Here is a 12,560-nt window from a genome sequence, read left to right as displayed (position 1 = left end):
CCTCTGCATCACGATGGATTGGCAAGTTCGCTCCGTGAGCTTATTGTGGCTTTATCTGTGACGCACGCAAACCGTCATTCCTGCTCTAACTGATTTTATATATTTAATTATATTTCAAATGAAATATAATTTATAATGCAGTTAGAGCGGAAACTAGGCTTCATCGAGGCAGCATTGCACAACATTTTAAGATAAAGTTTGCAACTACCATCAGACACTGCTGCTTTTTATATCACACATTTCCTGTTATGAATTATGATACCGCTTGGTTCGTTGGTCTGTTGGGTTGCTTTCTCTCCTCAACCGAACCGCTCCAGAGTTCGTTTTCTTTTGGGCCGAGACCACCTCGTTCAGGCGATCTCGGAGCCATTGTTTTGCAACTGGCACATTCAAGGAGCCTGGGTTTGGTTCTGGTGCGTCCCGGACTGCAGTGATGCTCCGTCTACTTGCTAACACATGATTGATCTGGGTCATGTGAGATGACATGTGCAGAGAGAGACATTCTCAGTCTAGAGAGCATTTGATATTTATATGTGTGTGTATATATATGTATACACATTTATATGAATATCAAATGCTCTCTAGACTGAGAATGTCTATATATATATGTATATATAAAGCCTCTCCTTGCAATATAGCCTAATATTTTTGTCCCCATTTCCTGGAAGAGAAAGACTTTGAGTTTTAGATGCGAATATTACCTAAACCTTGATGTGAATGACCTCAAAGCTAACAGAAGCCACAGAGCTCCAGTTTTGTTTTCATGGGGTTTTAAAGCTAAAATAAATGCTAGTTGGGTTAAAATTAAACCAATTTGACCCGACTATTCTAGGGCATTATGAAATCTGTTTTTTTTTAACTCCAATTAAATGTTAGTAACCAAAAAGCATGTCTAATTAAAAACTAAATTCTAATTGAAATCATGAAACTATTTCACAACAATTTATTATATTTTAGTATATGTTTAGGGCCCTATGAAATATGTTTTTTTTTTCTTTTTCTCTCTCTCTCAAATTCAGTGTTTTAAGTTAAGTTTTCTGGATAAAATTTTAATAATCTAAATCTATTAATAATCTTTTAATTTATTTTTAAATCAGATGTGTATTTAAAATGTTCTGGCAATCAAATGAAGGGCTAAAACATTGATTTAATTTATCATTTAATCATATTAATGACTTGTGCTGCACAACAAAGCTTTACTGTTAAAAATAAAACATGGAAGAAATGTTTTGATTAGCCTATTAGCCTTAAAGTTTTAATAATCATTAATTATTAGTGTTAGTATTATTATTACATTGCGATGTAACTAAATTCTACTGTACAACAACAGTAATATATATTTCACACGTGCTTTAGTGCGTGCGTGCGTGTGTGTGGTAAATTAAACCATTCATTCACACAGACACACGCAGAACATGCACCATTCATATTTAAATAGTATTTTTGCATTTTCATATTCACAGACACTCGTCTATATCACGATTTGACTAAGTGTACTGACCTGCTTTTTATTTATTCATCAACAATTTGACAAAATTCCGTGAAATTCCACGTTATACAATGAGTTCCGTTTTTTTATGACTGGATTCCACGATTCCGTCCGCGTTTTTTCGCACCGCGGAAATCATAGGGCCCTACTATCCAAATAATCAAGTAGCCTAGTTGTTTATTGGATGATAGTGTCATCCCATAAGGCGCCAGCTAACTCTACGAGTTTTGTCTTCAAGTGTCCGTCCAAATCTCCATCTGAATCTGTCCACACGGATGCCAAATCGAGAAGAAAACACCCTGTCCAATTGGGTCATCTCCACTTCTGTGTGAGCGAACATCACTTCATTATGCAAGAGAGACGAAATAAGAGCTGACAGCTTGGTGTTTATTGGCCTGGGAAGCAGTTGAATAATTCGTGCTGCTTGCCAAGTCATGATATAAATTCATGACTCCGATAAGAAGAACAAACGGCGTGGTGATTGTGCCGCCGCTGCCCACCGCTTGTCACTCACCAGAGGAGCAGGAGCACTGAGCGCAGTAATGATCTCTCAACCCCTCTTAACCTTCAGTTAAACCCTGCCATCTTTTGCTCCCGATGCTTCGGCCTTTTAATTGTTTCATTTTCAGAGCACATGACGCAGCATTGCTATTGATTTACTCTCAAACTCAAGAAATAAGTAATGTAGTGCACTCTTGCTCAAGGCTGTCATGCTCTGTATGTCTGAAGCTGTCACTCAACTGAGCCACTGGTCATTTATTATTAATAATTAAACCTTTGACCTCCTTTCAATTGGGTGTTGTAGCTGAGAGTCGGAAAGTTTTACGTTCCCACCCTGCAGTCTGTGAACTGTTGTGCCCTTGATCGAGAGAATTAGCGTCAGTGAATTGACTGTACCTTAAGATAGTTTGTTTAACAATCTGCATACAATTTGACAACCATATTGAAATTAGGGGTGGTTAATCTGTCTGATTTCCAGATTCGATTTACGATTATTGAAGTCCCGATTCGATTACAGTCGATTTTCGATTATTAACGATTCTCGATTCTCGATTATTGATTTTCCATTTCACAACAGTAAATTCACTACAGTAAAAATCACAATAATAACAAATTATAACAAACTTCAACATATTCTGAATCTCTATTAACATAAAATACGGATGTCCACGCATCACATGTTACAGCTATCCTACCCGCTTTCTTCAGTGATTCCATGACTTCAGTTTTGGTCTTGTTGTAGAGTGTGGGGATCGCTGTGTCTGTAAAATATCTCCGAGATGGGACGTTGTATCTCGGCTCCAAAGTGTCCAACATAGCGCGAAAGCCCTGGTTCTCAACGACTGGATGCAAATCCTTGGCAATAAAAGTTGCGATTGATTGTGTAATGTGCTTTGCCCTTTCCGAGCCGGGTGGAAGCTTTGACAATATTGTTTCCACGCTTCAGAGTTCCGTTTTTTGCGTTCCGTCAATATTACGTTATTATCGATTTAAAAAAAAATCGATTTTTGGCATTTGTGAATCGATTCAGAATCGTCCACGTCCGCATCGCGATGCATCTAGGAATCGATTTTTTTCCCCACCCCTAATTGAAATACGGGAAAGAATCTCCTAAATTATAACATTTAACATTTTGAAATGGGTGATAACCATAGCAAATGTTTTAGTATCTCACACCTGTAACCAAGAAAAATGGATACCAACCTTTTAACGCGTTCGCCGTCAACCGTTTTTAATGAAAGAAACATTAGCAACCGGAGAAGTATTAATGTCTAGCAGTTTTTGGAGATAGATTGGTGTCAAAGTGTCAAGACGACACGTATCTGTTCGTTGGTCGATGACATATAATAAAAGTGTTCATGATAAAAGGAACATTTGTATAACATTTAAAAATCGTCTAAAACATGTCACGTTTTTTACAAATATTTTTAAACATCATTGTCCATTAAATTCATAAAATCTAGGTTTTCAAGTCATTCTTTGTCATTTGAAATAAATTGTTGTCCATTCATTTAACATGTTTTGCAAATCGACAATTCTGGTCACTCGCCACTACCGGATTTACAGTACATTAATAACTTGATTGGCTTGTATTGTCCACTTTATATATATTAAAAAAAAAAAAAAAACACGTGTTAAAGTTCTGGAAACAATTACATTTAATCTCGTGTTTTGGTAGTTGGGCGTCCTTTCTACAGAATCAGTTTGTGTCACTTTACTGTGTTACTGGGCATTTGTATTGTATTGTATTGAACTAACTTTGGTTTATTTAATGTGCCTGGGACTTGTCTCTCCTGGCTGCCTAGCAACAGGTCTCTCATGTACATCCCAGAGCTCTCAGTGTAATTACAGGGTTAGGTTATAATGTCATTTGAGTCTGTACTGAGGAGTTCAGGTGTACATTGCAGGCAAAGGGATGTGGCTAGTTTGGCTGGGTATCGTTCAAAAAGTTTCGATACCGGTTCCTGAACGATACTTTTTTGATACCAATTTTATCACATCCGTTTTAACAAGATTACATTACATATTGCCTATAAAAAAGTTTGGTTTATTTTTTTTCAGTTTGTTGACTTTTGTTTACAGACTCGATGACTCATATAGGCCACTGGGGGGCGGATTATATGCCTCGCGAAATAGCAAATAGCATGACATTTTAATTTTTTATTAATATACTAGTGTTTTCTGAGTCAGTGTAGGCTGCAAAGATGAAGTTGACGTTGCTGACTCATCATCTCCACAGTATAGAGAGAAATGCACCTTTCATTTGCAATGAACCTGCTTCCGTCGGTGTGACTAATGTTAATCAAACAACAAAAGAGAAAGTCACTCACTGCTCTTGAAAATAAGGATCATTCAGTCCCTCCAGAAAAACGCGATTATGCCATCGCATAATCAGCCAAAGTCCGCATATTTATGCAGGGGCCGTATTTTTTCAAATACGCCGCACTTTCGCTGCATAAATTGCCGATTTCAGTGTGAAAAATATGTGGGCTTGCATGATTTCATAATCTCTGCATTTTCATTTTTTAAAAGTCACATATATCTTAGCAGAAAGTTGAAAAATGTTGCGTTTACTTCTCACAAGAGCAGCCATTTCCCCCTGTTGCCATGGGAACGTTATGAAGTGACGTAATTACGCGAAGTGAACATAATTGAAAAGCTGCAAACCCCGCAATGAAACCATGAAACATTCACAAACACACCGTCAAACATTCGACATAACCCTTCCTTTTGTAAAGCTACAGAACTGGTTCGACTCATCAATGTTTTGTAAGTTTTGAGCCATATGTTTATTAAGGCCTGAAATAAAACAAGATGAGAACTTAAATATTCCCAGCACTTTCTGTGATGTAGTATGCTTGCTTATCATAGGAAGTAATAAGAAATGACTCTGTACATTAAGGTAGTAGCCTAGTGAGAACAGGGTGTTGGGGGAATCACTTTTTTTTCTCTTTTTCAACAAAAGTTCCCGCAATTTCATCGCATAAAATTGCGTAAAATATCCCGCATATTCCATTCCATTTTTTAAGAAAACTTGCTGCATAATCAAGGATTTTTGCCTGCAACAATCACAAAAAAAATCTGCATTTTTCTGGAAGGACTGATCATTGTATATTAATTCATACAGGTGAAGACTTAAGTAAGCTGTGTATTATTTTTCTTCTTCCCAGTTTTTTTTTTTTTGCGGACTTATAAAAGGTGTTACAACAGTTGCAAAATGAGACGATGTGCCTGAAAGAAAAAGATGAAAAAGCAACAGAACAGGTCAACACAGCAACATAGACCCCACCAATCAGACCTCTGCAAGGGGAGGGTCTATGGGTGGTATATGTATGGGCTCTTTCGATCTAATGGACTAAATAAACTCACGCAATTTTTAAAAATGAACGCGCCCGGAGATGACGGAAAGACACGCCGAGAGCAGCAGCTTTCGTTTCTGATAACCGCAAGCCGCTGTGTGTGTGTGAGTTAGAAATCAGGAATTGTGTGAAACGTTTTCGTCTTCAAACCAAACTTGGGTCTTCAGCCGACAAAGTTTAAATCCCGCCTGACTAGCGCGCTTCCCATAATGTTTACTCATGAGGTCAGGTCTTTTGTGGCTGTTCAAACACATTCGACCACATGAGCGCTTCTACTACGAAAGCAATCCAGCCTTTTTCGACTACCTCTGGAAGTGGTCGAAAGTGGACAAGCTCAAAATGTTTTAGACCCCGTTTACTCCTGTATGTAGCGTCGTCCACTTGTGATCCGATCGATCAAAACACATCTTAATACCAGGCCTTATATATGTGCATTAAACAGAATGGGAGCGTAATAATTCTAACTAAAATATATTTTGCATTAAAATCACACCGAACTGTACAGATCACATACTAAACCGTGACTCTTAAACCGAAGTTTAAATCAGGAAAATCTGTCATACTCTGAAAGGGAAGGACCAGTGGAGATGAGATGTGAGATTATGGCAGAATGAGAGTTACTATCGAGCCACGACCCAGTCAAAGACCTGTGTACAGCAAACCACCTTTTATGAGTAAGTGTTCAAAATAGCTCCGTCTTTGCTTCTCGTGTTTCACGCGGTTGTGTGTGTGGCCTGTAGGATTACTGAAGCCACATTGATTACTATTATGGGACATCATGCCAGCCACTGCTGAAAGATTCGTCTTAGCATATTATCCATACATGCACATCCTTGTCGTCTAATTGCGCAAGACAAACTACCGGGTTAGCAACACGCCAAACATGCACAGACACGTGATGCTGGCGGCCCAACTCATCTGATCTCAGACCTGTTACTAACCTCTCCTGCCACCAATTACACTGCCTGCTGTTCGAACACCCCAGAGGCTTGTTTTGTTTTGATGAGAGGAATGGAGAGCGGTGTTAATGGTGTTGTAGTGACAGAACAGGTGCTGAAGCACATCCAGCCTTTCATCACTTGATATCTGAACTGCTGTCGGAGGACAATGTCCTGCAAATGGTTTGTGTGTGTAGGCCCCTGAGAGATCCGCCTCGTCGCGTAATCTCTGGGAGAGACGAGAATGGAGAAAGCATTTCTATAGACCACTTTACATCTAATGCAAAAATTCACCCGGCACATTTATTTATTTATTTATTTATTTATGTAACATGTTTTTGGATATTGTAGCTGTCTGAGGCTTTTCATGTACAGGTGAAACTCGAAATGTTTTTCATATCGTGCAAAAGTTACGATAACTTAAACGGTGAAACTAATATATTATATAGACTCATTACATGCAACGTGAGATATTTCAAGCCTTTATTGGTTATAATTTTGATGATTATGGCTTACAGCTGATGAAAACCTTTTCTCAATATTCTCATTTTGAATTTGGGGTTTTCATAAGCTGTGAGCCACAATCATCACAACTATAACAAATAAAGGCTTGAAATATCTCACTTTGCATGTAATGAGTCTATATAATATATTAGTTTCACCTTTTAAGTTGAATTACTGAAATAAATGAACTTTTGCGCCATATTCAAATTTTTCAATATTATCCTGTAATAATGTCTCTTAAAGGCCGTGTTGCAGGGTTAATTTTTCAACGAATTAGTGCAATTTGCTTGTTGGTAATGAACATTTAAACTGTTATCCATTGTATTTTATGTTGTTGGGTATCACAAAACGGAATATAATACGAAAAAGTAGGTACTATCTTACAGCGCCAACGATTCTCCTTTCCGCCATAATGCATTGCATGACGTCACCTTGGGGAGAGAGTTTACCAAAGCCCGCCTTGAGAGCGCTGAGAGTGACTAGAGAGACGAGTAGTAGACGAGAGTATTCAGATAGCGCAGATTATAGAACATGATCATTGTCTATACAACACATCTATAGTTACCTATAACTGTTTAAGTTGGTTTATAAGACTTTGTGAAAAAAGTAAACAAACAATTAACATACTCGTGCGTGCTGGCTTGAAGGGGACCATGATCCTGCCTGAGATGTGTGTAGCCTATGCTATCTTCAGCACAAACGGGTTCAGGAAGCATGTTTCCTGGATGCTGAGTGAGGCACGTCACATCTGGTCGCGGGGTGAGCTCCTCGACCAGTGACCAAAACGCACTCACTGCCCTACAGCAGTTTCCATGGGACGGCACCGCCCGCACAAGCACCTGCCAAACACCGCGACAGACGCGCGGCGGCTACGTTTGCAACAGCATTTTCAGCGGAGGAAGAGAAACGCTTAGAAACGCCCATATAGCTAGCACGATGCCTTCTATTTCTAGATGACAAAGACAAAGTTTACCAGTACTATGACAAAGGTTACCGGTACTTATCTGAACTAACGTCATGATCACCGCCACTATAAAGAAAACGTTGATTTTTCACTCGGTGCTATTCAATGACAGTAAAAAAAAATGTGTCGTTATCTCATTGCTGCGTTGCTAAATGATAGCAACTCACCAGGACACTTCACCAACTCTCCACTCATTCTCCTCGGACCATGCATTTCAACGGCTTTGACGGCCATCAGGCTACCTTTCCTCCACATCTCCCCAACTTTTGTATTATATTACGTTTTGTGATACCCAACAACATAAAATACAATGGATAACAGTTTATATGTTCATTACCAACAAGCAAATTGCACATATGGGCGTCATCACCGAATTGCGTAAAAAAAAAACTTTAATACCAAAAACTTACAAAACTGGTATTTAAGACCATTTTTGAGACATTTTAAAAGTGATATACATATCTTGAGTGATTTATGTACCCATTAATCGACAGTGGTGGTTAACCTGCAACATGGCCTTTAAGTGCACCGAAAATAAGAAAAATACATGATAAAATTGACTGGATGATCCTTATTTAGAGCCACTGCAAAATGTGAGACCACACAATTTAAATTCTGTGTTAATGCGGCACATTATGGCATTGCTACTGGCAAGAATACATTTGGTATTGTGAAATGGCTTAATGCTTTATTTATATCCAATCCTTGATTTTACACTAGTACGATATAGCATAATTGCAATATGTTTTTATTTTGTTAAATTTTTCTGTAATTGCTGCTAGATCGGTGCGATATAAATATATAAAAACAGAATTGATATCGTGATATGGCTTAATACTTTATTTTTTTATTAAATTCTCGATTTTTCTTTTACACACTTTTAGTTTAATATTCCTATAATTTCTACTAGTGCTTTGTAATTGCGATATATGCAATAATATATATATATATAGCAGAAAAACAAAATATTGCAATATCAGTTGTGCAGCCCTAATTGCTACTGTAATCAACCTACAAAATTAGTCTACAAAAAGTCTATCGGGTGTGTGTGTGATGTGAAGTGTCAAAACTAAATTGCTCCCATTATAATCAGTTCTTGGTGTTAAGTAGGCCTAGGCCTCTCTTGATGGTGACCTGCTGTGTTGTGACTTTAGAAACCTCGCAGATCAGTGTCCTGGAGTGTGTGATCCCTCTCATTTCAAATAATACTGTGTACTACACACGGGATTCCCTCTAGGAGATGATCACTGGTTTAGCTAATCGTGTGTTTGTGTGTTCAGCAGAGGCTGCTGGTGGATATGTGGATTTCTCTCTGGCCATCCCGCTGCTGCTGTCTCTGGCTGTGTTGGTGGCCCTTGTGGTTTTGCTGCTCAACTGTGCTTCCTGCTGCAAAGAGCAAGAGATCAACTTTAAGGTGAGTGAAATGTTCTCTCGCATCTTTCTGTCTCCGAAGTCTGTATATTGTTTTGATCAACAGTCGACTATCGCTAATATTCATTTCACATGTGATTTGTGATCTGTCAGGAGTTTGATGACCACTTTGAGGATGAGGTTGATTTCACGCCCCCAGCGGAGGACACCCCCTCTATGCAGTCTCCCGCGGAGGTTTACACACTCGCTGTTCCCCCTGTGCCCCTCCCTGGACCCCCTCACCTCCAACTGCCCCGCTTAACAGGTCAGAAGCATGTACCTTCCCCCACAGCACGTATGCATATTCACCCCATCACAAAGATACACTATTTTATGTAAAAAGAGAAAAGATGCTCTGGCTCCTTTGACGCGTGTATGGTGTGGGAGTGATTCCCAACTTCCGGGAAATCACCTGTTTTAAACAAACGCTGAACAGAGGAGAGTCTGCTGGCTAAAAAAGAAAGAGACCGAGCTTGTAATAAAACAAGAATCAACATTGGCTTGGCTTTTCGGAGATGGTGAACTAGGGCTATATATATAAAAAACACTTCCTGCCCAATGTTGTCCTACAAACAATGTTGAAGGCAATTAAAACAAATGTAGTGAACATAGCCATGTAGGCTATGCTATATTATGTGCACAAAAATAAATAATTAAAAACACATTACATTCTGACATTGTAACAATATTACAATCTAAAAACAAAATTAAAGCAGAAGTTAAAATCATTAAAGCGCAGACTTAATGTTCACTGGTAAGAGGAACACATTCACTCACCTGATCTTAGTCATTATATTAGCCTACATTTGATTACCCCATTACAATGTCTCTTTACAGTTACTGCGATCATAAAAATACACTTACTTGTAGGTTTAAAATTATACATATGGCACATTTAAAGGGTAACTCTCGCCAAATTGAACCTAGGCTATTTTTGTTTATCTACCCGAGTGAAACTTTTGTGTAAAAGCATAATTAGGATGGAAACGCCACTTTTAGGTTTACAGTATTTTCGGTTTCGGTCAAAATGCCTTTTGAATGAGAGTGCTAGGGGCACTTCTATGATAGCACTTAAAATCGCTATTTTTAAGACACTAAGGCTGCTCGATACAACATGAAACTGTGCTTGAAGTATCACCAGGGGCTCCACACATGAACTTGAGCATTGACTACATTGTTTGTGTACACAAAGTTTGCTATAAAGAACGGTTTTGTACGACTCACTTTATCAGTTAGTGTTTCCGGTGGCTGGAATTTTGTCAGTCAAAAGTAGTCGATCTCCGAATGCAACGTAATGAACTGACTCCATATGAGGAAATGTCATGAACTTGTAATTCCAATGAAAAGCACGATAACTTAGACACTTAGCTCATGGCAATTTAAATGGAAACAAGCTTTAGGAGCTTTCCATCTTTACTGTCCTCATGTTTTTTGCACCCTCAGATTCCAGATTTTCATATATTTAGTAGTTGAATCTCTGACAAATATTGTCCTATCCTAACAAACCATACATCAATGGAAGGCTTATTTATTCAGCTTTCAGATTATGTATAAATCTCAATTTTAAAAAAAGTACCCATGTGACTGATTTTGTGGTCCAGGGTCACGTATGACATCATGTTCACAGTCTCGCAGAGCCAAAACAATGTTCTTCTGCAAAATGCATGCAGTTTTGTTTTTCAACTGCTTGAGGGCCAAAAGTTACATAGTGCACCTTTAAGTAAAAAAAAAAAAAAAAAAAGCGGTGCTGAAGTCTTAATAAACCCTATTATAATGAATGAAGGGTCAGTCTTTCATAGCCAGTTTAGGAGTAGCTTAATAGATTCGATTGTCTTTGTTATTTGGGAGGTTTCATGTTCATTTTAAGCGTTATATTCAGACTAGCTGACTTTTTTCCTACTCCTTGCATTTGCTGTTTATTTGGTCACATTGATCCATCTCTATGTTCTTATATTTGGTATTTTAGACGTCTCATCAGGTCCTCACGTGGCACGACACTCTCTCAGTTACATTCAGGAGATCGGGAACGGCTGGTTCGGAAAGGTAAGCCTGTCTTCCTGTATTTACACTGTACTCTCAGAAAGTGTGAAGGTGTATTGATAGACTTTTGTCTTGCGACAACAACACATTGTGTGAAAGCAAAGCACTGACTTCTGAAGTTTTTTGTCAAGGACAAATGTACAATTTCTCCTGAGGTTTAATCTTAAATAATCGCATCTCGTGATCTTGTTGGTACTTGCTTTCATCTCTATGCCCCTCGGAGGCCATAGTGTGACGCGTACGAGGGAGCATTATCCGGCGCTCAAGCTGCCCTCCCGTTGCCTGCGTGTGAATGTGTTTACCGAGACTAAGACTTGAGGGAAAACCTTATTTCCTGATGCTTTTCCCTGCCATGGGAACATCCTCATCTGAGCCACCTGTGGTCCACCCCATCAGGCCTTGTTTTCAGGAAGGACTTGGTCCCTCCCCAAATCAATCGGCAGTCTTAGAATCGATTCTATATCAGACAAATTTCTCTGTTTGTCGTCCTCTGACAGGTTCTGCTCAGCGAGATCTACGTGGACCCTGCAGTCGCCCGAGCCGTTGTCAAAGAGCTGAAGGCCAACGGCAGCTCCAAAGAGCAGAATGAGTTCCTGCAGCAGGGTGACCCGTTCAGGTAAGAGCGGGCCTTTATGTATTAGGTTTGATGTTAAAGGAGTCATAACCTAGTATTACCTTGGATACCCACGCTCTATTATAGTCTTTCAGGCCCTTCTAAAAAAGAAAAGTGGAAAAAAAATAAACACAGAGCTCCTCTGACCCTTATTTCTAAAGGCATTATTGTCTCGCGAGATCTGATGCGATATTTTGGCTGTCGTGGACGGTCATTTTAATAATGCAAATGAGGGGCGCGTTGATTGGTGGCAGGAAGGAGGGGGGTTGACACCGCCAGTAACTTCATCAGCATGTCATTCCAAAATGACATCATGGCGCAAGTTGTGAATGAACCCGACCTGTCCGCGACCTACGGGATTCAACCGTAAATGCACGAGCCAGACTCTGAACCTGAGCTGGAAATTGAAGATGTAGAGTCGATGGAAGGACGTCTACATCAAGATGTCTCTGAATGGTAAAGACAATAATTTTGACTGAGACATACATTATACCTTTTATTTAATGTAGATTACATTAACGGAGATGCAGTCTACTTTTTACTTTTTTTTTTTTCAGCTTACAGTGGTTATTGAGATCAACGTTTGCTATCATGTGGTGCCTTGTTTCACGTTGTGTTTTTTTAGACATTCAAATTTGTGAACGATTCCGGCGTAAAATGGTTAGCACAGACACCTAACGTTAAGCCAGTGGGAAGGGTTGTAGGAACCGCGTCATTAAAAACGAATTTAATCCACTGGTCC

At 39.1% G+C, this 12,560-nt stretch overlaps 1 protein-coding gene across 2 annotated transcripts in view; it reads left to right on the top strand.

The window, feature by feature from the left end:
* Positions 1-12,560, top strand: part of lmtk2 (lemur tyrosine kinase 2) — a 47,128-nt gene that overhangs the window by 10,608 nt on the left and 23,960 nt on the right. The window contains exons 2-5 of one of the 2 annotated variants that reach the window (XM_079622862.1): positions 9,039-9,169; positions 9,280-9,430; positions 11,132-11,208; positions 11,703-11,821. In XM_079622862.1, the coding sequence (XP_079478988.1) occupies positions 9,039-9,169; positions 9,280-9,430; positions 11,132-11,208; positions 11,703-11,821 (478 nt within the window). Of the gene's footprint in view, positions 1-9,035; positions 9,170-9,279; positions 9,431-11,131; positions 11,209-11,702; positions 11,822-12,560 lie in introns of both variants that reach the window. The other variant, XM_079622861.1, reaches the window with a different exon arrangement.

The sequence above is a fragment of the Phoxinus phoxinus genome, assembly GCF_949152265.1.
Source record: "Phoxinus phoxinus genome assembly, chromosome: 1".
Lineage (NCBI taxonomy): Eukaryota > Metazoa > Chordata > Actinopteri > Cypriniformes > Leuciscidae > Phoxinus > Phoxinus phoxinus.
Note: the sequence above shows the minus strand (reverse complement) of the source record. Positions and strands in the feature narration are given on the sequence as shown.